Source organism: Drosophila eugracilis, unplaced genomic scaffold (genome assembly GCF_018153835.1).
Source record: "Drosophila eugracilis isolate 14026-0451.02 unplaced genomic scaffold, ASM1815383v1 contig_616, whole genome shotgun sequence".
NCBI lineage: Eukaryota > Metazoa > Arthropoda > Insecta > Diptera > Drosophilidae > Drosophila > Drosophila eugracilis.
Window position 1 is genome coordinate 461982 of NW_024573499.1, and position 27790 is coordinate 489771.

The 27790-nt window shown below is 42.8% G+C and overlaps 1 protein-coding gene across 1 annotated transcript in view; it reads left to right on the plus strand.

Annotated features, from left to right (window-relative positions):
- The window catches only part of LOC108115970 (tyrosine-protein phosphatase 99A), a 111689-nt gene that overhangs the window by 16017 nt on the left and 67882 nt on the right, over nucleotides 1-27790 (plus strand). The window contains 3 exon segments of the mRNA XM_017227609.2: nucleotides 23169-23338; nucleotides 25665-25791; nucleotides 26213-26336. Of these exon segments, the coding sequence (XP_017083098.2) occupies nucleotides 23169-23338; nucleotides 25665-25791; nucleotides 26213-26336 (421 nt within the window).

Sequence of the window (27790 nt, forward strand, 5' to 3'; positions counted from 1 at the left end):
TTGCTCCGTGTGGCTTTTCTTGTCATTGTCGTCGCAGGGAAATCGCAATCGGATATGATTTATAAAACATTTATTCACATGCCCGACAATGGCCTAACAAGCTCAATCATTGTGCCTATTTACCAGCGATATATCTAAATCGGGCCGATAATGTTCACATGGGCGGGCCAGTCGCGTTGCCAACGAAATTTGACTAATTAAAGCGCCATATGAATGGGCCCATGGCGAATCGGAGTAGTGTGCCTTTCAAAGGAGCAACTTGCTCACGTAATTGCCGGGGAAATCTAATCAGACTTTCTGATGTTGTGTTGCCATTAGGGGCATGCGTATTTCCTTTTTCCCAAGTTAAACTTCTCGCATGTTGGGCCCACGCATGGGCCACACAAATGGAAATGCATAAATCAAATTGTTAGAGATTGGTAACCAAGCAGAGATAAACGCGTATTATTATGCCGTCAGATGGGGACTGGGACTGGGACTGGGACTGGTTCTGGGGCTCGAGGAAAATGCCTGGCCGGGTAAGGCCGCTGATTCATGTTTCTTATCATCCATCAATCAATCGGCAGGGCAAGGATATTGTGCCATTATTAATAGTCCCAGCCTATGGATGGGATGTATTTAAGCAGCTCGAAGGAGGCCCCAGGCTTTTCCTGCTGCTCAAAACTTGCGAAACAATTTATCGAGCGGAACACAAACACACAAATAAGTGGCCAGAATACACGTACTGTATGCAGAACTGCATGTTCACTAGGGTGCCTCATAATATATAATATAATAAAATTTAAATTAAAAATTACTTTAAGCTTAACAACATTTAAAGGTTAACTTAATAATGGTTAATAATTTTTAATAATAAGATAAATAAGAACTAAGAACTTATAACTCTAATAGCCACCCTATGATTTCCCGACTGCATCACATAAAATTTCGCAAACATCAGAGAGCCACCCTACTGTACACAGATGCAAATTGATGTCGACAGGCAGCCCAAAAGGCGTTGTGTTGGCACAACTGGAAAAACTTTTCCCGGGCATCAGAATGCCGAGTGCCAGGCCCAGATTCTTAGGGATCGAAGGGGAGAAGGGGCCCAAATGGAAAATGGGGGTAAATGTAGAAAGGAGTAAACGGGGTGAAAACCTCACAGACAGCCCGACCGACCGACCAAGACCAAGTATTGTCCTGGTGGCCAGGCCACTTGGCGCATTCCAGACAAGTGAAAACTTGATAAACTGGGTCAGTCCGTAAAGGGGGAGGGGGAGCGGTCGAAGGATGGGGCCCCTGCTTATGCATGAAAATCAATCTAAATGCAGGCCACAAAGCTGTGCCAGCTTGCTTTCCAATTAATGCATTAAGAGCTCACCGGAAAGGCTCACAGGCGGAGTGCATCGACTGCCCATTAAATTGCCGATTAGGTGTGACTTTAGAATGTGTGTCGCGGTGCCGGTAATTTGACTCGAGTCGGTCAACCGATATCGCACCCACAATCACTCCCTCTCAGCCACAAAAGTTATTCAAGTATTTTCTAGAGTCTATAAAACAAGCTCTTGGTTTGGGCGTAAAAGTGGTTCCAATATTTAACAAGATTAAAAGTGCAATTTCATATTTTTCTTAAGTTAAATACTATATATTTTATTTACCTACTTTTTAAGGAACTTTTTCTTGAATTCGAACAGTAGTAAAGCCAATATTTTCCAAGTGCATCCTCACTAGGGGGTCATGCAAATGAGCCTGTGGCGAAATGCAGACCGAAATATAATACAGTTTGCACGTTGACCGCAATGCGCTCCCCATTCTCTCTACCATTGACCCCCTTTCTGATTTCTACTTGCCGGGTGGGCGTTTTGGCCAAGTCAAAGGCAGCTGGTGGCCCGCAGTAAACGTTGACCGCATGATTTGTATCTCAAATGGGCCACAAATGGCCACAACACACACTCCCAAACACACACAAACACAAAAACCGGAGAGCTCATAGAGAGTGGCCAGTGCAAACATTTATTGCTAATTGCCGAAAGGACATTTGCATAAACTTAACAAAACCCAAAGTTTTCCATGTAGGCAAACAAACAAACGAACGACAACTTGACCACACACAAATGCACTGGCCATCAGGCCATCAGACCAGGCCAGGGCGTCTTCGAGGCGGTGGGCGGTGGCTTGGTCGCCGTGGGCGTGGCACGTGCAATTTGCCAGCCAATCGAGGAAACCACCGCCATCGACACCCCCCAAACATCCACACCCCAGAACCCACAGCTATAAACATGATTCAATTTGCGAGCTGCACAAACTTTAGTCGGTCCCTCAATTACCAGTTTATAATTGATTTCCCCTAGCAGTTTTGCAAGCGAACGCTTTTAAAACGTTTAAAATGGCCAAAATGCTTTCGTTTACCGATGATGTCGATCATTCGAAAGCCATTTGCCGTCAAATAAATGTTGGAGAATTCGAAGCATTTGGCTGCCGAATTTAGTGAATTGGAAATGGCCTTTTGCCTCTATACCGCCACCCCCATCCCCCCTAAAACAGCAGCTCAGCAGTTGCGTAATTATAGCCGAGTGCAGCGGCACTTGTGCATTTTATTGGCTTTAATTGCCGGCGTCACACGCGGCGTATGAGTAATGGCAATTTAGAGGCGCCTCGCACGAACATTTTCAATACACACTCCAGCTATTTGTTATGCAATGAATGCCTGTCCTAAATAGGTGCCGAAGAGGGGTTGAGTGATGGTGCAGGGAGAAAAAATATCTGACTTTCAGGGACATCACTAATACCTAACAACCAATGTGATATCTATGAAGGGAGAAAAGCGTGTGACTTAGAATATATTGTAGCATACATTTGGGAGCCTTTGCAAATGATGAAGCACATATTACTCTCTCTCTGCCTTTATCTGAATAACATTTCTCTCAGTGTCACTTTTGGTTAAAGGAATAACTCCATCCAATGCCTGTCCATTTGTCCTTTTATCGCACACGCACATAAATTGACCAAATTAATGCGAAAACTGAACACGCGCCGAGAATGGAATGGAATGGTGGTATGGTGTGAGTATATGGAATGGATTGGAGAAGGCAAAGGTTGGAACCGGCATGTGTTTTAATGAAGAGCTTGACGCTGGCTCCTTTTTCAGACTTTCCCTTTGACTTTCACTTTCGCCTAACGATGACATCAACGGAGGCTTTCCCCTGACAAAAGATTTGGCTAAGTGCCCTTATCAAAGTGACAACAGGCGCAACATCGTTTTGCCTTTCTGTCTTTCTTCTATTAAGCCCCTAAAGTGACGATACAGTGGTCATAGGTTATAACGAAAAAATATCCCTTAAATTCGCTAAAAAATAAATGGTAATCGTGTATGTAGATAAAGGAAGAAACTCTCAAGTAGAACGGTTTCTAGAGGATCTTTTTTTTGAAATAAAAATTCTTAAAATTGCATTTATTTGCTAGAACACCCACTGTATCGCTTAACCTCATTTCCCCTTGCTTTATTCTGTTCTTTTCTCATCTTTCGACAGCCCGAAGCCATGCAATTTCAATTCCCATTGGATTATATCTTGCATTTCAGCACGCACTATGCATCCTGGGTTATTGATAAAACTTTCTGGGCTGCTTTTCTCGCCCACCCACAGCAATTATAAGGCCAGCAACAATTTGTTTATGTGGCAATAGGCTAACCGAAGAGCGGAGAACAAAAAACTATTAGCATAAAATGCAGCGCAAAAATACAAAATACGAAAAGGAGCTTTTATAGGTTTTGCAGAGGGTCGGGGAGGAAACGACGCTATACGAGTATAGCCATGTCTGGCTGACTTTGCCCCACATAAAGAACAGGAAATTGTATTTTTATAGAGATAGAGGGAGATAAGCAGGGGAAAGCGAGTAGCAGGGAAATGAAAATCTGCTTATGAAGTCATTGTGCCGCCAATGTGGATATCAAAACCACTGAAAACCGATGTTGCTGCTGCTGCTGCTGGTGCTGCAGTTGCAACTGCAAGATTGCCGGCCTGTTTTAGCTGCTTTTATTTCCGAAATTCCTAGCACAGCTTTCTCCGGCTTCTATTTGCCATTTAAATGGAAAATTTCGAGTGGCATTTGCAAACAAAACGTGGCCGAAAACGCGGCGAAAAGTGGGTGAAAATAAGCCACGACGTCTGGCCGGAAAACTCGGGAAATTACATCGGGGCAAAAGGAGGGAACAGGAGGAGTGAGAGTAGTGGGGTATGGATCTGTGCCCTCTGCAATTTTTGCAATTACAAGCCGGCAATTTTCATTGTTATGGCCGTAATGAAAATGGCTGAAACCATTTTTGGCTTAGCCCGGGCATTTTATATTAATTAATATTAAACATAAGCAGCGAAGTGCAAAGGGGGGGAGGATGGTGAAATGAAATTTGCATTTTGACGCTGCAATTTGATTGATGAAAAATGTAATTAGTTGGCTGACAAACCGAGGGTGTGTGGGTGAGAATGTGTATGTGTGGGTTGGAAAAGCAAACGCATAATTGCGAAAATTCCTCGCATAGCTAAGTTCGGAATTCTCAGCTTCGTGGCAAGTTCCAAAAATTAATGACAAGTCCACCAGCTGGCTGAGTGAACTGTCAGCATTTGTCTTGGCCACAAGTTGCCGCAATTCATTTGCAGAAACGGAAGTTTCGTGGCACTGACCGCAGGAACTTTTCCGGAGTGCCCAGACTCCCGGGCACTTAAACTACGGAATTTTCTCCACTTCCATATTGACATTGAGTCCGGTACGGTCCGGTGGCAGTCTACTAAAAGGCAAGGCAAATAAAACTCTAGCTGTTTTGTGGTCATTTCATTATCGAGTTGCAGCTGCAATCAAACCGAATGCAACAAAATAGTTTAACACCCCGGCGCCGGAGTGAATTGCCACGGAAAAATGGCAAAAATGGCTACAATGCCACTCGGCTTGGCTTTGTCCTGTTTAATGCTGTTAGCAGGGAGCTGCAGCATTTGTTTACTTCAATGTCATTCAGGCTGACAGCCTGAGAAGGATGATGCAGTGAGAGAAACATCCTTTAAGTCAGTTGGGTGATAAAATACTTAGTAATTTTGATAATATATGGGAAGTTTCACAATATAAAGGTAAAAGGCATTAATAACTTAGGATAAACATTGAATTTTTCCATATTTGTAATGGTGATGACTTGACTTACAACACATATATTGCTACCAATATCTCTAGTTCCCCATTTCTCTCCGTGTAGTGGCCAATCAGTTGACTTGGCTTCTTCTGTGCTGGCGAATAAACAAGCCAAAATCACAAAAAAAAGAAACGACAGGACGACGACAGACGCAAACATTTTTGGACTGCAAACTTTTTCACTTTTCGCCTCGTCTCGTTTTGTATCTCGCGTTGGTTTATTTTTTAGCGCCATTCGCATTTCATTTTGATAAATGGCAGCGAACCGCCCACAGTCACCCACAGTCGCCCATGGCAGCCCATTAAGCCAACTTGGCTGCAGCTTGCTCGGCTGACCCAAATGATTTCGGTTCGAACAAGTCCGGTCACTGCAATTTAATTACTGTTTATGCATAATGATCGTTAGTTTTGCCTAATTAAGCACCACTCGCCTGGCAACGATAACATTTTGCGAAACAACGAAACTATTTTTGGGGCCTCTCTGGCTGTCAGTTGTCGGGCAACACCTCAAATTGAAATGGAATGGAATTGCATTTTGGGGTGGACAATAAATTATGCAAATCAAGCAATTACCTGGGTGGCTTCGCCTCGCCTCGCTTCGTTTTCGTTTTCGTTTTTCGAGTATGACCAGGACATACTCTGACTCTCCATTAGTCGGACTTTGTCACCTGTCAGGCCGCTCGGACATGCAGTGCAAAAACATTTACCAATTTGCATAAAATTTGTATGCTCATTTGCTAAATTCACAAATTAATTGCCGTCACACTTGCACACGTTGCGCATACGACGCGTGGCCGGGCAGTAAATTTACCACTGCCTAATGAGGCAGTGACCAGGCCGACCGCACATGGCGATAGTTATTGAAAGTTTGAGAGCAAAGCGCTGTCATGCCAAGCCACACCAAACTCGATCGAATGGAAATTTGCACAGGCAAAAAGAAACTTTAGTTTCAGTCAATCATTTGGATTAAGAGATAGCAATCCTTACTTAACTTTAAACTAATCAAAATCAATTAAAATCACATTACTTCTTTACTACTTATGTTCGACAAGTATCACATTCATATCTCTCTAGTGTTATTATAAACAATAACCTTTTTATGTTTATTCTGCTGTGGCTGTGATTATTTAGTTAGTAGACCAATTAAGTAAATTACATATTCCAGTTTGCAGTTTAACACACAAACTGTTAAGGTTTCCCCTTTGTATGCTTTGGACTCGGACTAAAACTTAAGCCACTGCTAAGCTGCTGCTTAAATATAAAGTAAATACCACCAATTAATTGGAGCAGCAGTGATTTTAAGCTGGCTGTCACCTGCTGGGCGTCCCATTCAAGAACCGCCTCGAAATGTAATTTCCTGAATTGCAGTTTTGAATACACAATTCGCCCATTCAATGGGGCTGTTCCACGGCAGACGACGTGCTTATTGGAGTGACTATGGAGTACTTTCTCCTTACCTCCCACACACACACTCTCGTTTCGGAAAAGGACTCTGAATGCTCGAGTGGACAGGTAATGGAAGCTGTCAGAAACTGCGACATCACCGCTGTCAGTGGCTTGTGTTTTTTTTTTATATTTTTGTGATATTCCCTGGCAAACAAAGAGCGGAACAAGGAAAATATGAAAATGCGTGGAAGAAAAGAAGAACTTATTTGCCCAGCCGTATGCAAATTTATTCACTTGGACGCAAATAATACAATTTCAATGGCATTAATGAAAACAATTTTCATAAATGAATGAAACCAACAAAAAGCGAGAGACATTCAACGAGCCGCATCAAATTTGGCTGCATGCGAAAGTAGCTTAATGCTTAAATGGCAGACACTTCCTTCTCGTATTTTCACTCAAATTTCATTCCCATTCGCAACTGTACGCAGCAGTTCAAGGAAGTACATTTGTCATAATGAGAAAAATAAGTATTTAAATAAATCTCATTGAATGTAAATTCATATTAGTTTATGATTTATTGTGATTTTCTCTGGCATCTGCAATTATTCAAATGATATTTATGCCTTCTGATGCTTATTAATTAATACGGCCCAAGGTGTAATTATTTATTATGAACATGTTTGGGGAATTAATTATCTGAATGTAATAAATATTAAAGCTAGAAGTCTGTCAGATAGCTAAAACCAAAGGATAAATCATAAAATTAGCAAACTTCTCTTAGGAATATTAACTCGCTTTAACATGGCTTAATATATGTTAATCTAAAATAATAAATTCAAAATAATATTAAGAAAAAATCCATAAATCATTATTTAATTGAAAGATATATTGATTTCAATATTAAAGTTATTTTTCCACGTGTTTGTACACTTTTTTATTTGGTGCCCTGACCAAAGTTGGACACTTGAAATTTTTGAGTATTCGAGGCGGCGGGAAAGTTTGCAGACGAATATCGAACGGCAGCTGGATTAGAAGTGGGCGGCGAAAAACTGCAGCTCATTGGGGCGTTTATGGGCGCTTTGGCGTAATTTCTATTATTTTCCATGGCCGGCTATGGCGCACTCAAAAAGCAAACAATTAAATGTCCAGACTGCGCCCGTGGGCATGCTGTGAACAGAACAAATTGAGGTCAGAACGGGTGAAACAGTTGGCAGGCAGGGAAAACCAGCGGCGCAGGGCGAGAGGAAAACCCAAACAACAGTTAAAAGAAAATTGGCTACCACAAAATGAAGTCGACTGGGAGCTGGTAGCTGGTAGCTGGAAGCTGGAGACCTCAAGGCTGTAGCTGAATGGGAATGAGATGCTGGAAGAGCGGAAAACTGGGACCTGGCCATGGCCACACGCCAAACACTTGTATTTTGGGGTCATAAAAGCAGGGGAAAATTGTGCTAATTAACCCTAAAAGAAAGCTTTTTCCCAGGCGGACGTGTGTGTGTGTGTGGTAGCCTGTCCTAGTCTGTGTTTTCCTCTGCTCTTCAGCGACTGCATTTAAAATTATTTTGCACATTATTGCCGCTCATTGTTTTTATAACCCAATTATTATACAACAAACTGGGCGGCTGCTTAGAGGCCTCGACTGTTGGCAATGCGAAAATAGCTTTTATTATTATGCTGGCGCTGTCAAGTGGCCATAACACGCATACGACACGTTGCCCTGGCACACAAACAGTCCAAATATGAGTAATTAGCCGTAAAAATACAAACAATATAATATTTAGCATGTGATTACAGGTTGCTATCGTTATGATAGCCATGCAACAGCAATGAATCACAAACAATTTGCCGACTAACAACTTTTAATGTGTGTTGGCAGCAACAAAATAAAACCACATACCCAGGACCCTCACGAAAATAAACAAAGGACCTATGCAAAAGCCTCGGCAAACGAAATTCCGGAAAAGAAACCGTACACCCGGGCCAAACACCTAAACAAACAGCACGTGGTCCCTCTCCTGAATGGCCCTAATATTGTTTTTCGGCAGGAAAAACAGAAAACAGAAACAGAAACAGAAACTCCGGTGCCCAGGACCCAGGTCTTTAATAATTTCACTTGATAGTTCTGCGGGGGCAGGCAGAGAGAGAGAGAGAGAGAAAGAGAGTGGGGAAAGCAAATATATAAAAGTGCTTATGCAGGGAATTACTATCAAAAAGGCATTAAGCAGCCATATGCGGCAACGATAAATGCGAGCAACTAAATTTAAATTTAAGCGGTTGCCAGGCACCGCCAACACAGCAGTAACACTTGAGTACACTTGGGGAAAACGGGTTGTACTTTAAATAATATGAAATATACAAAAGATGAGAAAAAAGAGTAGTAAACCAACTTTATGGCTCAAAGTACAGATGTAGTTACTATAATAAATACAAATTTCCAAACAAATTTCCATTTTAAAGTTTCTCTGCGTGCCTTTCAACGTGGGCAGGTAGATAGGTAAGACATACGTGTGCACTCACAGCGGATGTGCGTGTTTGGCAACTGACTGGCTGCCACCTTGCCACCTCGCACACCCAACTTTCCAACTTCCTAATGCCGCAAAGTCATTTGGCGGCTTATGTTGCGCCTTTCGCAGAGACCGACCGACCGACAAGCAAACAGTATTGAGTTAAGGTGAAAAATATGCAAAAGGCAAACAGCAGTGCCGAAAACAAAACCGAAAAACGGAAACGGAAGTGGGGGCAAAACGGAGAAAAAAGAAACGAAACGGGGGAGGCGGGAAATCGCACGCACAACGCAACTTGCCGCCGATCATTTATAATGCGTTTGCTGTGGCACAACACGGCGTATGGGTAACACGATTTTTCCCCCCAAAGCCCATAAGTTGTATTTGGTGTTTGTTGTCACTGCTGCGTGCGTGGCTGCCATTAGCAGAGGTTCGTTTAACGCCTGGCCAAATAGGCCCGTGTTGTCCTGCAGACAGGTGAACGCCCGATTCTCTGGATTCTAGGAATTAAATAAGGAGACTGTCTGCTGTTCATCAAACGTTTCATTTTTGCCCGCCCAAATTCAATTAAATGCATACAATGTCTAATAGAGCCTGTCTACATCGGCAATTTTAAGGAATTTTCAGCTGTTCAGGTAGAAAATTCCAATAAATTTTAATTTCTAAGAATTGGATTTAATGGTTAATGAAAAATTTGCACACCACTTCATAACTGCTTTGAATATTACTTCTAACGTAAAATAAAGTAAATACGAGTATATAGTAAGAAAGACTGAAACATATCGCATTGCTAAGTCAATTTGAGTCTTGCAGAAACATCCAGAAAGGATGTACCTTTCTCGGCTTCTCAACTTACTCCATCCTCATTATTTATTTCTCCTTTGACTTTCCTCGCCTGCAGAGCTCATAAATAGACCCTCTCGCATTTCAACCATTTCCAGACCCAGCAGAACGCCAACGCGTTCGCGCTTTTCTCCTCGTCACTTCTCGCCGACGCTTCGAGACGATGATAAATTAATTGGTTTTTTATTTATGACGCCATGGGAAGCGGGGGTATTGACACTCGACATCCCTGGCTTCTGAGTATTTTGGCAAATTGTCGCTGCTTCGTTGCTGTGTTGATGTGTGAAAGGCTCCCCTCCCCTGCCTGCTTCTACTTTTTCTCATGAGTTCATTTCATTGCCTACTAATTGATTTACGCCCAGACGCTGGCTGTCATCGATTGATTGGGAGCAATAAACTGCTGACCTGGTCCGGTGTTCAGGGCCAGATTAAAGACGGCCAACAGCTGCGCCACTTGCCTCTGACAATTTATTAGCAAATGTAATGAGCAGAGTTTATTAGCCAGCCGGCTCGTGTTTGCATCTAATTGAAATTTACATGCACACCGGACATTCGAGCATATCCTGCCAACCACTCCCCTGTGTGCGTGTTTGTGTAGGCAGAGCAAACAATTGTCATCATTAAAATAACGGCCAGGATGCACACTCTCTTATATACACACACACACACACACTATGGTGTATAGACCACACAAATGAGGCTAGTTCATGAGCATCGTTCGTGTGCATCTGCCGAACAATAAATAAAGACAATTTGCAGCTGCAATTATTATGAGAACCGATAAGCCAGCTAAGCAGTTCAACATGTGCTTCACATGGGGGCCATAGAAGCTGGCGATATACACATAAAGACCCCCATCTATGGACAAATCTGGGTCACAGTGTCCCCGGAAATGTTAAGCAGCTGCTGGAATTGTTTGGCCAATAGCCACTTAAAGGCACATGAAGAAAAAATTACTTAAAAGTTAAGAAGTTTAAGGGTTCATAGAGTTACCATGAGGAAAAATGCAAGGTAAAGGTGTGGAAATTATATAAAAAGGGAATTTTCATTTTTAAATTTTAAAACACAACTTAATTCTAGAATGTCTAGAATTTTCCCTTCGTGCACTTTCCCATCAACTGATGAAGCTGCAGCTTTAAGCTGTCACCATTGACAGCTAACTCGATTCGTATGAGCAAACAGGCTGCGTTCAACTTCAAAGTGCCTCGAATTAGTCGGCAGATGCACAATTATTTAAGGCCTGTCTGGGAGAAATGTTAAGTGCTCTGTGGTCCGAGATGGAGAACTTTGAATGCCAGAGTCTGGTGTCTCTTGAATTGCAGGCGAGTTTGGCATTGGCCCGAGAACTTGTGGCCTTTGCCTGTGGCCGACCAATTTCGAAAACCAATTTGGCCAAAACCAGGGGAATGCCTTTGAAAATACCGGTAGAAGCAGAAGCAGCAGCAGCAGCAGAAGCAGAAGCAGCTGTTCAAGCAGCATATATGACCATTCAGTGTCATTAGCCTGAGGCTAAAGCTAAAGCTGGACACAGAAATTAGACTAATGAAAACAAATGGATATCTAGATTAATCCAATACTGTCGCCTTATTTATAGACACAGGGGAAATAGAACGCCAAAAAACGGCTCTGTCACTGCGACCCACTTGTGGGGGGATTAGTTTTTCCAAGGCAAACCACTTCATTAGCAAAGCCACAAAAAGTGCACATCATCGTTCGGGTTGAGCCAAAAACGAAATCAATACCAAAGTGTTGCCATTAGTGGGACGATCTTTTCCCTTTGTTTTTTATGCCCCGCCATCACGCGAGCTCACTCCCCTTAAAATGATGAACTCCGCACCAGCTGAGCTTATAAACAAATAATCATGGCGCATTTTAATGAGCAAACCAAGCGCTTAATAGTTAATGTTTGTAGGGGAGGACCCGCTGGTGTCGCTATGTTGCAACTATTGCTGCTGCCTCATCCGTCTGGCAGCTGCCACAGCACGCGCAGGCAAACAAGCTCCAGATGAGTGCCAGACAAGAGCCATTTGCATCTGAAGGCATTTAAGTTTCGCATGCTCTGTAATTAAAATAATAAACACGCGCAAAATGCATTAGAAAATTTAGCCGAGAGCTTAACAGCCATGCCCCCACCAATGTTGCGTCCCTTTAAAATCAGCGGCAATAACAACAGTATGTTTTGCCTGGCGGCTGAAAAGCTAGACAGCGGCTCACGTTGCGTATACGCAACGCTTGACATTTGTTTGCTCTGCTAAAACGAGGAATCTCAACGAACGAACGGTCTGTCGTCCTTGTGTCCTGATGTCCCGTCTATTTGCACAGCAAGAGCGTGCTATTTGTGTTGGCTGTTTCACTTAGAGCGCGTTTGCAACCTGGCCTCAGGTGCACCGTTCCCTTATCCCCTTTGACCCCTTCGAATGGGGCAAAAACAGCAGCCACAATGCGACGAATGGATGGATGGAAGGGTGGGTGCTTGCAATGGCCCATTGTGGTGGCATGCACCACACACTTGACCTGCAAGAACAGGTACAATGGCAGGTGCACAGCGGGAAAATATATCAAATAAGCTGAGATTTCTAAGACATTGAGCTTGTACTATGTTTTACAGACAAGTTGATTGATTTCATTAGAATAAGTGATCACATCACAGTAAAGCTAAGCTAACTAATTACCCACTTAGTGATTCATTTGCTTAGCTATTTCTCTCTGTGTAAGGGATAGAAAACTAGGCCAAGAGCTGAAAATGCGGGAGAAATCAAGCATGAGGTGTCGCTCTTCTTGCTCTTCGATGTTTGTTTGTAACAATTCGCCACAAAATTCAATTCTCGCAAGTGCAGCGGGCATCTGCACTCTTCCTCCGCCTTACTGCCATTTACCCTCTTCGCAATTTCAGCATTTAAATGTTTCCAAGTACTTAGCAAAAATGTTGCTGCCAGGCCAAAAAAGCCCGAGGGCAACACAATGAGACACTTTTGCATTTCCGTCAGTCACACGCAAACGCACACATACAAAAACCAGTGCTTTTGCTAAACACTGTGACGAAACAAAATATAAAAAATTACAACAAGTGGGTGGATGGGTGGAGAGGCTGCAAGAGTGGATGGGGCGTGGCCGAGGTTGACTGAGTGGTTAGCTGCCTGCTATGGGGCATTACATCTGTAGACGTCAACTGTGTCAGCTAGCTGATGTTGCTGCTGTTCCTGCTGCAGATGTTGCCGCCGTTGATGCTGCAGATGTTGCCGCTGATGCTGATGCTGAAGCGATGTGGAGGATGTTGCTGCTGCGGCGTTGAGTGCGTCTGTCGACGCTCGAGTGTATCAAACACAACGCAACATCAGCTGCATACTTTCGCAGCGAGTGTGTGGGTGCACTTAAGAGTCACTGTGTCAGTAAACAACTGACCCACTTCGTGATGAACAGGCTGCGCCACCACCACCACCATCGTTGCTACCACCAAAAACCAGTAATAACAACAACACAGATGCACACTCTATTTATCATATTGCACGCTGCGTAGTACCCACAAAGCGTAGCATACTTTTTTGGGCAACAAAAAAGCGAAACTACGTCAGTTTGAAATAGGAGGGAAATAAATAGAAGTGCTGACACTTTGGCTAGAATTTAAATATTCAAATAAAGATTTTCATTTACAAATATATGAAGCCATATCAATTTCCCATTGCCAGTTAGAAATCCCTCTAAAATGGAGAATTTCTTACTAACTTAATTAATATATTTTAATTTACTTTTTACTTTTTATGTTCGCCAAATGTGGCAGCACTGATGAAAAACAGAAAGGAGAATTTTAGATGCATAAAATATGCGGCATTTAAATAGCGCAAAAATATCTATGAAAATATTTTTGCTGGCCAGACAAGCCGTTCCGCCGCCTGTGTTTGCATTGTTTTCATTATTTTCATTCGTGGCAAAATAAATACGTTTCCCATTATTTTCTCTCCGTGCGCTTGTGTATGTGTGGGTGTTAGTCGGTTGTAGGAAAATTTTTGAATTTTCGCTTTTGCCAGATAACAGGGCATAAAGTGGAAAGCCGGAGTAACTGCTGTGATCCTGAGCGAACATTTTCCTTTTGGCATTTTGGCAATTTGTCAGCGCTAATTTCACGTTGATTATCCTGCACACACATCTATATACCTACATATATATATATATATATTTATATGGATTTATATTTGTATGGGTGCTTTTTGTATTATATAATCATGACTGCTCCAGTTTGGCTGTTTTCTTTGGTTTTGCTTTGGCAAGCATTTTGCCGCTGACAATTAAATGAATGTAAGATAAATTGTCGCATTTGTTTACAGTTCAACTTGTCGTTTGTGTTTAATTTAAGCGGAATTTGTTGGGTTTTGGCTGCTCAGCGGGAGAATTGGTTAAGGCGGAGACAGAGGAATCGGGATCGGGCCAATCGACAAGATATATATATAAATATAGCTGCCAGTTAGCTGCCTTAATTTATTAGGCCAGCCGGCTTCGCGGCATTCGCCTTGCCGCAAATATTTCGGCAAGGATGAATCCCCCAGAGTCGGGTAATTTGTTGTTCACTTCGTTGCCCAATGCCAGTGGGCGATGGTTAGAAAGAGGCGTGGCTCTTGACTGAGAGTGTGTGTGAGTCTTTCTAAGTTACGAAGCGAAAGTTTTGTTTAAGTTTGTGATCTGAAGATTGCTTTATCAATTTGTTTTTACACTTCAAAATTAGTCTTGATTTTATTAGTTATGAAAATAGGTAATTTTTTAATTTGAGCTGGATTTTTAAAATGTCCTTTCAAGTCGCCATGCTTGGCTGGCTAGCCCGCATTCTCAAATTGCAAATTCAGATGCATGCGGGCATCCATTAGCATAAACTTTAAGGACATCCGCAAACGCGCAGTGACACGTGAACCGGGGCGGAGAAATATTTTTAATATCCTGCGGCGGCAGCAACACTTGCAGCACGTGGAGAGTAGGTCCTCGAAGTTCACGGAGCATGGACTGAAAATCGCGTAAAAGCCAGCGGCGGGCCAAGCTCTTTAATGACGACCGGCAGTTAAGTAATTTTCCTTGTATTTTCCGGCGGCGGCCGCACGCTAGCGCCTTTGGCTTAATGCGCTTGTACCTGTTCACAGATCCTGTTTCTGTTTCAGTTTCAGTTTCAGTTTCTGTTGCCGTTGCCGTTGCTGTAGCTGGTTTTGGTCCGGGATCTCCAACAGCTGCAGCCCGCACTTTGCCCCAGCTGTTGCTCCTTCGGCGTCTGCCAATGGCCTTCGGTGTCATTTGACTCGCAATTACCACCCACTACTGGCAGCCACCACTCCACCACCCACTCGAAGAGGCACCTCTAAGTGGCCCACTACCACGGCCACTCCCACTTCTTCGTTTTCTACTTGAGCACAATGTAAATTTGATTATCGCTCAGGCAAATATTTGTCAGCCACTCACCAAGTGGCCGGGGTGGGGTATGGTGTGGGATTTTCCTCGGGTAATGGGGGCAGCTGGATTGGCTGCCAGCTTTGTTGCTGACATATTTATCTAGACGTTTGCCACTGACATTTTTGTTCACTGCCAGCCAAGCTTTTGCCCTTCATTTACACGGTGAGAAAAAGGGTTGCTAATGGAATTTTAATTTAGATAAAGTAACAGATTAACTTGGTTGTTACTCTTAAATGAAAAGGAACTATCTTTACGGGTAATAAAAGATATTTTTGATGATAAATTTATAAAAAATATAACAAAAATCATGTCATCTCATTAGACATTTTAGTTTTTATCTTACAAATTAGAGCAGAAAACTTTCTTTCTGTGTAGTAAAACCCGACTTTTGTTTAGCTCGTCATGATTAATTAAAACTTGCTCCCTATTTTCGGATGTTGTTGTGGCATTTGTTGTTGTGCTTGTATTTGTTGTATATCCTGTCTTTGGTGTTCTTGTTGTATTGGTGTTTGTTTTGTTGTTTGGAACACTGAACCGGCCAGTGTGAACATGTTCCTTTTTTACCACGCAGCTTTTCAACAAATTACAGCAAGGCCTCTCTTGTCAATTGGTGGGGTGAGACAGGGAGGAAGTGGGGGGGGTTTGAACGGTAAAACTGGGCGGCAGATAAAGGCTGTGCTCAAGTGGGCGGGTCAGGGCTATCGTATCTGAAAAAGAGGCGTGGCAGTGGGAAAGTTGCGGGCAACGGATTTTGGACTCATTAGGCTCGTTCACTGTTGGTGTGAAAATTCAGCAAATATGTATACAACACTGCAGGATGTGTATTAATGTGTGTTAGTGTATATGTGTGTGTGGGGGCGTGCTCTGTGTGTTGGTATGTGTGTACGAGTGGGCGGGTGTCTATGTGTAAACACAGGGCTTAATGAGAAAAGAACTTACTCTGCTGTTTGAGTTTGGTTCCTGGGACTGGGACTGGGTCTGGGTCTGGGTCTGGGTTCCTCTGTTTCCGCTTTTTCTCTGTCGCTTTTTGTTTTCGGTGATGTCGGCGGGTTTTATTTAGTTTACACAGGTGAGGTGTTCGTATACCACCCACACACACACACACACACACGTGTAAGTGTGAGAGGTGTGTCTGTGTGCGTGTTTCAGGTGACAGACATGCAAACACAGCATTGTAATTTCTTTTCGATTCCTGCTCTCTCCTCACTGCGGTTTCAAATTAAAATCCAATTCATTTCCATTGCAAATAGCGCAGCCAAAGATAATTTCCAAGATAAAACCATTCACTATGCCAGAGCATTTCCCTTTAATCTTAAAATTATGGCGAGTTGAGAAAACAATAAAAGCTTACCGCCGGAAAAGCATAAAACAATGGCCGATCCATAAAGAAAATAACTGGCGATTTAAATTAATTACCATGAACTCGGCGTAAATCACGGTTTTTTAATGGCCAGCAGTAAAAAAAAATAAAAATAAACTTAAAATCGAGCTTTATTCTGCGTAGATAAACTAGTTTAATGGAAAATTACTAAACAATCGAAGCACGGCTTATGATGGAAAATCTAACAGAAGGCTTACGACAAAAATGCTGAAATCGTAAAAATAAAAAAAAAAGATTATGCCTTTCATGAAATTAATTATGCTGGGATTGTTGCGTTTTTATTTGATTTTTTAATGCAAATAGATTACATTAAATATTGCATGAAAAATCAAACACAAAGCTTCTGGATAACAAAATGTATAGAAAACAGGAGCTTTACTCTCTTACTTTTTTTACGCAATTAGTTTTTACATTTTTAATTTGATTATAAGTAAGGCTAGAAAAAAAAGAAGATTGATTTTAAATTTCTAGCAAGTTTCACAGGAAATATATTTATATTTTTATGGCTTTTATTTTATTTTCAAACTCGTATAGATCATGTTTAGGAGGGGGCCATGAGAGGAAATAACGAGCAGCATCAACATTGCTAATTACTTTCTCATTATGCAGGCTATTTAGCTTTAATTACACTAAGCTCCAAGCCACGACACACACAGACAGACACAGACACATAGAGACAGGCTGACAGCAAACCCCACACACACACACAGACACAGGGACACATGGAGAGCTCTTCTAAACTAGCAAAAAAGCGCTCAAATGCTCGAAATTCGCCGGGCAAAAGTGGCAACAGCATTTGAGCCTTTCACTTTTCACCTGCCTCGGCTTACGGCCCTCGGCTTTAGCCGCTGGCAATTCCAATTTACAGCGCAAAATGTTCAGAATTTTCCATTTGAATTTTCGGTCTGTGAAAGCTGGGAAACCTGGGCTGAAAATGGGAGAAAAGGTGGGTAGGTAGTAGGTGGCTGTGTGTGTGGCCCGAAAGGGAAACGCTCTTGTGCGCCAAATTGGCGGCTCTCGGCTGCGAAAAATAAGGAACATGGCTGCAACACACACTGGGCGCGAAAAGTATGCAGCCATAATGAGGCGAGCTGGGTATATCCAGTGTATTCTTTACGATCAATTTTCAGGTTTTCAATCCCTTTTCAGCTCGCCGGGGGTTGGTTAATTATATCAATTTAACAAAGATACCTGCAAGTGAGCTTTCCCACACACACCTGGTTAAGGGAAACTCTTTAAATATCAATACAGAAGGAGAAAAAAGGTCACAGAAATAAGGATAAATATTTAACAACAAATTGTAGATGTAAATGCTAGGCTTTAAGTACTATTTTTGAACCTTTTCTTAACTTTTTCTGTAGATCTTATCTTAAAACCCATTAAAACAAGAAAAACTCTTAGAAAACTATAATTTTTTCAATATTTTGAAACTCAAATGACTTAAAATAATATTTATTTACGTTATTTTAAAGCATCAGGTGGTATGTACATTTCCAACTGCTGACCAATTTTGTTTACTTTCTCGCCGTGCATGTGGGAGTTGCTGCCTTTGGTTTATTTGCATTTTAATATGGCCCGTTTATTATGGGGCTTTCATATTGTTGTAGGTATTTATAATATATTTCCCCTTAAGCCGCATTTGTGTAATGAAACGGAAGGGATTACCGCTGGCCGCTGACTGTCGGTTGCCCCGCAACCCGAAATCCGCAATCCTTGGGCCTTTTGCCCCGCGAACTACCCGCCCACTCATATGAAATCGCCCCGAAAAAATAAAACCCCACACGTAACCCTTAACCCTCTCCACATCTTGTGGCCCGAAGTTTAACGAAATTGAAACACATTTGCCTGACAGTTGCCATCAGCTTGGCTTCAATTTGATGTCAGCATTATTGACTGATCCTGGGGGGGCCTTGCAGACAGGGCTTCTCTGCCGTCTGGATCGCATATACATATGTTTACCCAAGGCTGAAACACTTCAAGTTGCCTAGTTAAAGTTAAGTGTTCGTGGGCGGGGAGCTGGAGGAACAGGGCGTGGCCCTGCTCAATCATATTTCACATTCGCCACTTGTCAGCTTTTATCTCGTTTTCGTCATCCCAAGAAGTGCCCATCTTATATGCCAGCATCCTCTTCCCTCAGCTTCTCCATCCCCTTGGTGGGTTGTCATAATTTCATTATTTGCTTCGTTCAGGCATAAAAAAAGGGATATTGTCTGGCTGCCTGTTGTGTGTGCAAGTGTATGTGTGGGTGGTTGGGTTGTCATGAGCACGATGATGCTCGCATGTCCTTCCCGTCGATGTCTGCACACGCATTTATTCCTCAGCTTCTGTGGCAGTCGGCAGTTGGCGGCCATCGCAGGATGACAGAAAATGTCTATACAAACAGCAGACAGGACGACAGGACGACAGACAGACGGATAGATGGGCAGCCCAGCCCAGATACGCACCCACACGTCCCAAAAAGAATTGCAATTGATTTTCGGAAATTCGAATTTCATTTTTTCAAGGTCCTTGAACTACGAATATCAATGGGACTGGCTAGCCAGTCACAAGAGCTTAAGCCATTTAAGTTCGTCCTGTAATCAGAAATCCTCTTTGAAATTTATGATTTTTAGATAAATGATACAAATACCTAAAAGAAATAAACAATTCCCTTGAAGTTAGACCTAAAAAGTTGTATCTTTGAAGGATATCCTGAAAGTTATATCAACTATTTGATAATTATTTACATTTCCCTCTTCAAAAATCCTTTAAAAATATTAAAATATAAATATTTCCGATTTATAACAATTTAAGCTCTTATTCCCAGAACGTACCTCTTTTTTTTTGAAGTGCCCATATGCCTGGCACATCCTTTTTCAGCCAGTTGACTGACTGACGCGCTTGCCACGTGCCTCAAGTTATGAGACTCGACGGCCAGGGAGTTGAGTTGGGCTGAGCGGCTAGCCAAGTGTTGTCCACCGCCCAACCAACAGAAACTTCAATTTTAATTGGATAATTACTCATCCAATCCGGGCTTAAATCCCGCCTGAAATTGATGCACCGCACCGGGGTGGTTAATGTGGGCAGGTTAACTGCGAGCATCCTTATTCAAAGCTCCCTTTGAACCCGTGCCGTTTGCCCAAGTCTGCGGCTCAAGTGGCTGGCTGCCTGGTATTTTTCCCCCTTTTCGTTTGGAAAAATGCATCGCAATGGTTTCCAAATAGATGCACTCGAAAGTGCAACTTGTTGGTGGCACGCACGTAACCGCCTCCACAGACCATTCACAAAATGTACGAGATATTCTCGTACAGAGACAGACACACACACACACACACGCAGAGATGACACACAGGAATGTACAGAAATTGAAAGCCAAATACGGCAAAGTTGTTGCCAAAAGGGTTAACTGTCGACCGACTGCCAAATGGCTTTCCATTCACAAGCTTCCCTGGCATTAAATGTTCCCCAAATCGATGCAGTTGCATGCAAATGATCCCTCAAATTCGAGTAGTTTGCAGATGCAGATATAGAGGAGCAGCAGAGAGGAGCAATATTATAAGGGAGATACTTCTGTCGAGTTCCTCAGCCAAGCTTAGCCATGTACCACAACATCGGGGAGTGTTTTTACAGACAATTGACATGGCAACGGGTCAAAGGAGCTCACGAGATCCCAGGACAAACAATCAGACGCGGCTAAGTGCTGTTATATTTGTACTGCTGTTACACAGGGGGAAATCTTTCAAAGAATGTGTACTTCTACTTTCTATATAGGAAAGAGTTTTCATGAAATAAAAATCAATCAAGGCCATGTTAGGCCCATCTAGTTCTGCTGTTTTAGTGATTTAACTATATCTAATATACTAAATCAAAGTATTTTACAGTGCACTTAACTAAGGGTGGGGGTTGAAAATGTTTCCGTTGAAGATGAGAGCTACGAGCTGCGAGCAGCGAACCATGAATTCAATATTTTCATCTTTTATGCGCTCCGGCGAGTTTTCCGCTAGGATTTCAAAGGCTCGGATACTTCGCCATGGCAGCCAGCGAATCGCAGTGGAAATCCCACTGTCTGCCCATCCGTTGATTAGAATCAACATAAATAAAATTAATTGTTGCCGGTCGACTCGTCGGGGGTTGTTGCATCCAATTTGATTATTAGCTCAATCCAAAGCGAAGCCAACCCGGAAACCGAAGGGCGGTCCCATTCTGGTCCGACTACTTATTTCGATTTTGTCGTTGGCTAATTTTCCTGTGGTCGAAACCAAGTCCCTTGGGCACTCGCTTCAATGGCACAAAATAATTATAATTTATTTACAGCGCCCGTCTGCCTGTCTGTCTGTCTGGCTGGCTGGCTGGCTGGCTGTACGAGTATGTCTGCCTGTCTCTAGGACAGTTTGAATGTCGCTCTGTTTGCTGCTTAATTGCCAACTTCTACTGCGAAAACGGTTTCGGGGCAGTCGTCAAAAAAGCCCTCCTCATAAATTGTGTGCAATTGTTTCCTGAACTCGGGGCCATTGCATCAGGAAATTAAACAGCGATTCGCCCTCTGTTCCTGGCAGTCCAACTCATCTGCATGCAGCAGGCGAAATATGCAAAAATCCCACGCCCCCATTACGCCACTGAAAGAAACAGGGGGGGAACTTACAGAACCAAAAGATCTAACCTGATAGATTCTGAGAGATGCATTTTCTTGCCCAGTAAAGGTTTTAATTAATATTTTGGGATCCTTCATTATTTCAAGATTTTTCCCTTTTCTCTCTATGCAGCCATTGAAAGTCCTCAGGCTTCCATGCCGCAGTCCAAAATCATAAATTACACAAAAACTGACCCAACAGCGAATGTCGTATTTCGAATTATGCAAAATTCCAGCAACTTCGTTCGAAACTGAAATATAATTTCAGCTGCGAGAGTGCCAGAACTCGAGAGACAATGAATCGATAATTTATAAATACTCCGATGATCGTGGCTTAGGGAACAAAGGCAGCACTCATTTTGCCAAACTCGTAATGGTACCAAGGGGCAAAAGGGTCCGAAAGTGCATCAAAACCGAAAACCGAGAACCGAAAACCCATTTGCTCGATGGAGAGGGTGGTGCATGACCAGCTAGCCCACTCGAAATGCAGTCGTTGTGGCAACCAGTTGAGTTGCAACTGCCACTGCCAATGCCAGGGCTAAATGGTGGGTTTTTGGCTTTGGCATTGGCAGTGGAATCGGTTGGGTTTTCAGCATGATTTCTCAATTGATTGAAAGTGGCATCGGATCGGAGTCAGAGCCAGAGACGGAGACGGAGCAGGAGTCGGCGTCGGAGCCATGTCATGCCATGCCTAATGCTTATTACCAACACTTGGACGCTTGGCAATTTATGCAGATGCAACTGGAGATGCAGATAGAGATGCAGATGCGAATGCAGATTCAGCTGCCAAAGCTGCTTATGTCCGAGTTGCTTCTTGGCCAACTGCCCAGTGGGCAGTCGATTTGTTGTTTCTATAATTTTAATTGGTGCTCCTCCTCCGTCCGTTCGTTGGGCGGTGAGAAGGCCAGGGCATTTTTGGCAATTTCCAAAACAAATATTGCTCGAAAGGATCTGCTCCGGCATGCATGAAGTAGTGCCCGACCACCTTTGCTCCGGTACCTCGGCACTCAGGTGACCAGCTGGGCAGCTGAGCAGCTGGGCCACCTACCAAATAGTTTAGAGCATGAAATTGCTTTCACCACTGGCAACTGACACACAGTGCATGGGGATTTTATATATGCTGCACGATGGGAGGAGCAGACTGCTTGGTTGGAAGTGAAGCACAAACTGTGAGCACTGCTCCGTAAACATGTTATGTAATTAAAATGCCTTGCAGATATTTTGCCCAAACATTTTGCGGCTGCTTTTCGCTTTTGTGTGCCAAAAATATTCCTTTCCAAATAACTTGAGCTCCTCTTTTATGAGCGGCTGCCGCTCGCTCACAGCCCCAACTTTCTCAATGGAATGCCCCAAATTCTGGCAAGCTTTCACCACTTTTCCTTCTTCTTGGTGCATGCAACGAGTACATGTTGAAAGAAATCTACTACTACCTAGTGGGTAAATCTTCCTCTCTTTTTGGGTTAAAAACAAAACAAGATTTCCAATATAGAAAATTCAAATTAAATGTTAATAAATTGAAGATCTGATTGACAGTTAGAGAATAACAATTATTGAATCATGGAAACTATTTAATTTCATATTTCATGTTTTTGCAAAACAACACAAATATTTATTTGCATTGATTTTAAAACAAAAGCTGGTTTAAACCTCATTTAAAGTCAAAACAGAATAAATACCAATTTCATTTCATTCATCAATGGTAAATCGTATAAATTTCCTCTCTTGGCTTAAGTTAATAACCAATATTTATATAATAAAATCATTAAACTAATCCATTTGGAGTGGCTTTGGATAGCCTTCTCTCATACTTTTTGCACCTGTCCACGCTGACGTTAACACTTAATGTTTTATTTATTCCTTGCAGACGTCGCAAATCGGGACTACGTTAAGGTGAATGCCGAGGCGGGCAAGAACGTGACCATTCCGTGTCCCGGGGTCAACGAGCACTCCCTGGTGGACACGCTCGTGTGGAAAACGGCGTCGACGACAATCGCCCAGTTTGCCAATCGGATACCCCTGCTCCACAGTCCAAGGGTGAGTGTAAAATGATATAGTATGTACTGAGAAAAACAAGCTTTGGGAAAAGTGTTATAGGATTTTTCTACATTTTAGATAAGAAATATTAGCTTTTAAAGAAGATAATTCAGATTTATTATAACCCTCGGAATTAAAAAAAAGATTAAAGTGTCAGCTTTTAAATTTTTTATATTTTTTTTTAAATAACAATAAAGTTTTAAGTGCAACTTTTTACTGCCTGCGATTATCAAATAAGATTAGCTCATTAAAGATTCAAGATTTATTCTGCTTCCTGCAATTTTCGCTCAGAAATGGCCCTCCAGTGTCATATCAGAATTCATTTCGACACTTAGAAGGAGCTCTGCTCCCCCTGGACAGGCGAACACCCCTAATATATAGGGCCCTATGCTGGTGCAAAAACGAAGCTGTTAAAATAATTGATGGCCGGTTGCCGGGCGGCTGTTTGAACTTCGCCATCCGCCGTCGACAGCGGCGATGACTACAAGAAAGTGCAGCGAAAGTCCCGACAACTAAGTGGCCATCATTGGAGGAGCACAAGGGGATCGGGGTCACCCAAGTGCAGTGCAGCCGGCGCGGCTAATATATTTTAAATGTTTGATAGTTGCACTAAAACAAAAGCGACATGGCGCAAAAAAATGTTCAAGTGGCTGGCAGATGGCAGAAAAAGGAGGGCCAGCTAAGGAGTCGAGCGGGCCAAAAGTGATTGCAATGGCCTTAAACGCACTCGGGGGGCCATTGAGGCGGCGCAAACAGAATGATGAAGTTGCCCCCTTTCGTTGAGAACAAGATGATGGAGAATCCAGAGATGTCTGCACAGTGAGAAAATCTCGTTTAAGAAAATTAAATATACCAATATGAAGGATTTCAGATTTGCTTCGATTTGAAAAGAAAAAAACCATAAATTTTAAATAATATTTTTCCATAATTTATTGAAGATTCTCAAAGAGTAGGGTAAATTTCTTCCCAGTGCATGGAAAGGCTTCTCCTTGAGCTGCAGGAGAGGGCTAGCCCAGCTATGTGTTAAATGGCGGACTGGGACACTTGAGCTGCAGCCAAAGTTAGTCCCAATCCGGCTTCGGAGCTCGGTTCGCATTTCTTGGCCCGAAGTTTCCTGCAAGTGCGGCGGCTGCTTCTTGGCCCGGCTATTATGTGTATTAAAAGTTTTTCACCTTGGCACAGTAGCTGCTTCATTTTATTACAGCTGACACATGACCCCTCGCACACACACACACACACACACAGACTCAAAGAGAGAGCTCTAGGACCCTGTTGAGCTATTAACTTTTGTTTTATGGCCGAGACTAGAAATGATTCATGTTTGCCCAAGCCAAGCGGACTAAGGAGATCCACTTGCCCGAAGGACGAAGGATTTGCCTCTACAAGTTTCTGTTGTTTTTCTTCCCTCCTTTTTTTTCTCTCTCTAGATTTTCTGGTCATGTAAGGCCAAAAGGGCGATGAATGTAATTAGAGTTTACTGGGGAAAATCGCATAGGAAATTAAAAATTCCACATGGTAAATTTCTGGCAAATATTTTTCGTCCTCTGTCTAATAATGCCTGTCGACCGAACCATTCAGCAGAATGCAATCGACCGAAACACATACACATATGCATATGGAAGCCAAGGCTTTAATTTGAGGCCAGGCAAGCGGCAAAAGATACAAAAGTAAATAACAGGGTCAGGCATGCGAAGATAAACCAGATGCACTCCATCTTACTGCGATAGATTGCTGGCCATGTGAATGAAATAATTTAGTTTTGCCATTCGAAACGGAAACATAAATTCACCAGAAATACATTTGCTGCATCGCAGTAATCTGTGATGGAAATCCTTATTAAATTTGGCCCAATTCTCTGGTAGAGACAGCGGGCAGGTATGCCTTGCAGTTGCTGGCAAATTATTTTCGGGCTCATGCAATTTCCAAATTTTCTGCAAATCACAATGGAAAAACAAACAAATCTGGAATGAATTTACTGCCAATGCAACTGGCTTTTTACTCAAGTTAGGAAAGACACATAGTTCAATTATGAGCAAGAGCCGGCATTTCTGGGCAAAACAAATTTGCCAGAGACAGGAAAAACTTTTAGGCCGGGTCGATGACAGAGTTCCCAAATTTGTTTTCGTTTTTGTTGTCTGGTCGGTCAGACACACATATATGAGGTATGCATGTATGTAAGTCTTCTGACTATTTAAAAGTTTTCCCTGCCCGAAAGTGGAAACCCATGTCGGTCGTCCTGTACGTTGTCACAGGCCTTGAATATCTAGATTTTAATTTTCAGATCAGACAAACGGAGTTCTAATTAAGTTCCCTCATCTCGTTGCAGATACAACTTTTATCGGACAACTTCGGCCTGCAGTTTTCGCCCTCGTTAGCCAGCGATACCTCGGAGTACACATGCCTAGTTAACGATCGGCATATCCCAGAAGCCATTGTCGATTTACTGGTCCAGGGTGAGTTTTTTATATTCATTAATAAAAGAGAGAGTGTCATGGAAACCTCTTGATTTTTTTGATTTTTTTTTATGTTGATATTTATAATCCTGACCCCTTCTCAAGGGTTTCATTACCTGCAAAAGATTTCATTTAAAATTCCATTCTCAAGAAAGTTTCCATCGATTCCATTGAAATTTGCACTCTTCACGTTCATTTACCCGCTGCCTTAATGAAACGCTTAACTACTTTAATGATTTTTCCGGTTTACTTGGCCAACATCTTCATGGCCCCCCAGATTCCATTTCCCGATATGTCTTCGCTGCTCTTTATTTCTGCATCGATGCCAGACTCTTGTTTTCATTGTTGTCGCCCTCGCCTTGACATGATTTCCATTTGCATTCCACTGATAGCTGGCACTTTTCTCGTTTCTTCCCTGCAGATGTGCCCGATCCGCCGGAGCGGCCATTGTTGATAAGTTTCACATCACGCTCGGTGAATTTATCCTGGGCGCACTCCCAGCATCCGCGGAATGCGCCCGTCACGCATTTTATTATTGAAACGCGGTAAGTGTTGCCACAGCCAAGAATGAAGCACCAGCAGAGGTGCCAACTAGCAATATCAGAGCTAAGTCTTGAATGCAAAATAAAAACTAAATAGATCTTTGATTTAAGATAAATCTTTTAAGTCAGAGCTTAAGATTTGATTTCAAATTTGATCACTATAGAAATTTATACATTTTATTTTAAGACCCTTTACCAATTACTTTTCAAATATCAAGTTTTTTTTTAAACTTGTCATTAAACTAGATCTTTAGAGATATGGAAACAAGCTAGTGGACCACCTCTTGCCCGCTAAAATGGTTTGTTTTAAGCTGATGAAGTGTCCGTTGGTGGGGTGGTACTTGGGCGGTTGTTTGAATGGGTAGCAGTGGGTTGTTGAGTGGGTGGCGAAGGGCGCCGAAGAGCTGTCTGTGGCGATGATGGACGCGCGGCCATGATTGACACATGCAAAGGCGCTTTGCCAAAGGATGCAACTGCGGCTGACCCCATTGCGCTAATGAATTAGCGAGCAAAAGCGAAGCTCTGGATGCACACCATCGCCATAATGCGCCCATCAGCGTTATTGGGATGCTTAGCAGTTGGCCACGCCCACAGCTTTGACTTCGAACCGCCCACCTGATTGCCTCGTCTGCAGGACGAACGCATTCAATTAAATTCATGTGTTTACGGCTGGCTTAAGGGTACACCAGCGGTGGAAATATTAGGATTAAGGGTGACAGGCATAGCTGGCAATATGTTATACTAGGAGAACTCAATTTTCTATTCCCGGCAGAGACTATAAAACAATATTCTATCGTAATTTAATGAATACTATAAGCCACCATCAAAGTACAGCTATATTCCTGGCTTCCACTGTAAATCTCGGACCACAAATTCCGCCCACTGGTCCGGCGGTACTTTAATTAATATGTAAAAGGATGGCGACGACATGCATGACTACGGGGATACGCACTTCACTTGTGCTCCATTTAAATAGAAAAGAAAACACAGGCTCGTGTATAAAGCCATCTGTGCATCAGAGAGAGAGAGTCTGTGTGAGGGTATAAAGGGGGGTTTCCCCGGTTTAAGTCGAGCATATACACCCAGGCACATACGCCAGCCATTGTACGGCACTGGCTATTTTCCGAATAACTTGAACTCAATGCGGGGCATGAAATAAAAAGCGAGCGCCGCCAACGCGGTACAAAGGCCAAGCGAAAATGTGGAAAAAAAATACCAAAAAGCGAAACTTTTTCAATAAATTTCCATCAACTGCAGTAGCGCCGGGCCAAAGAGGCAAGGGGGTTGGGTGGCGGCGGTTGGGGCAGGGGCGTGTCCTCGACAAGACACTGCGTTCTCGGCACAATCGATGACAGCCAACTGGAAAGCAGAGCCTGCGGTGCATTTATGCAAAATAAGAAATAACTGCACCCACACAAACACTGAAGGAAATGTGAACACGCGCCGCCGCCTGCCAA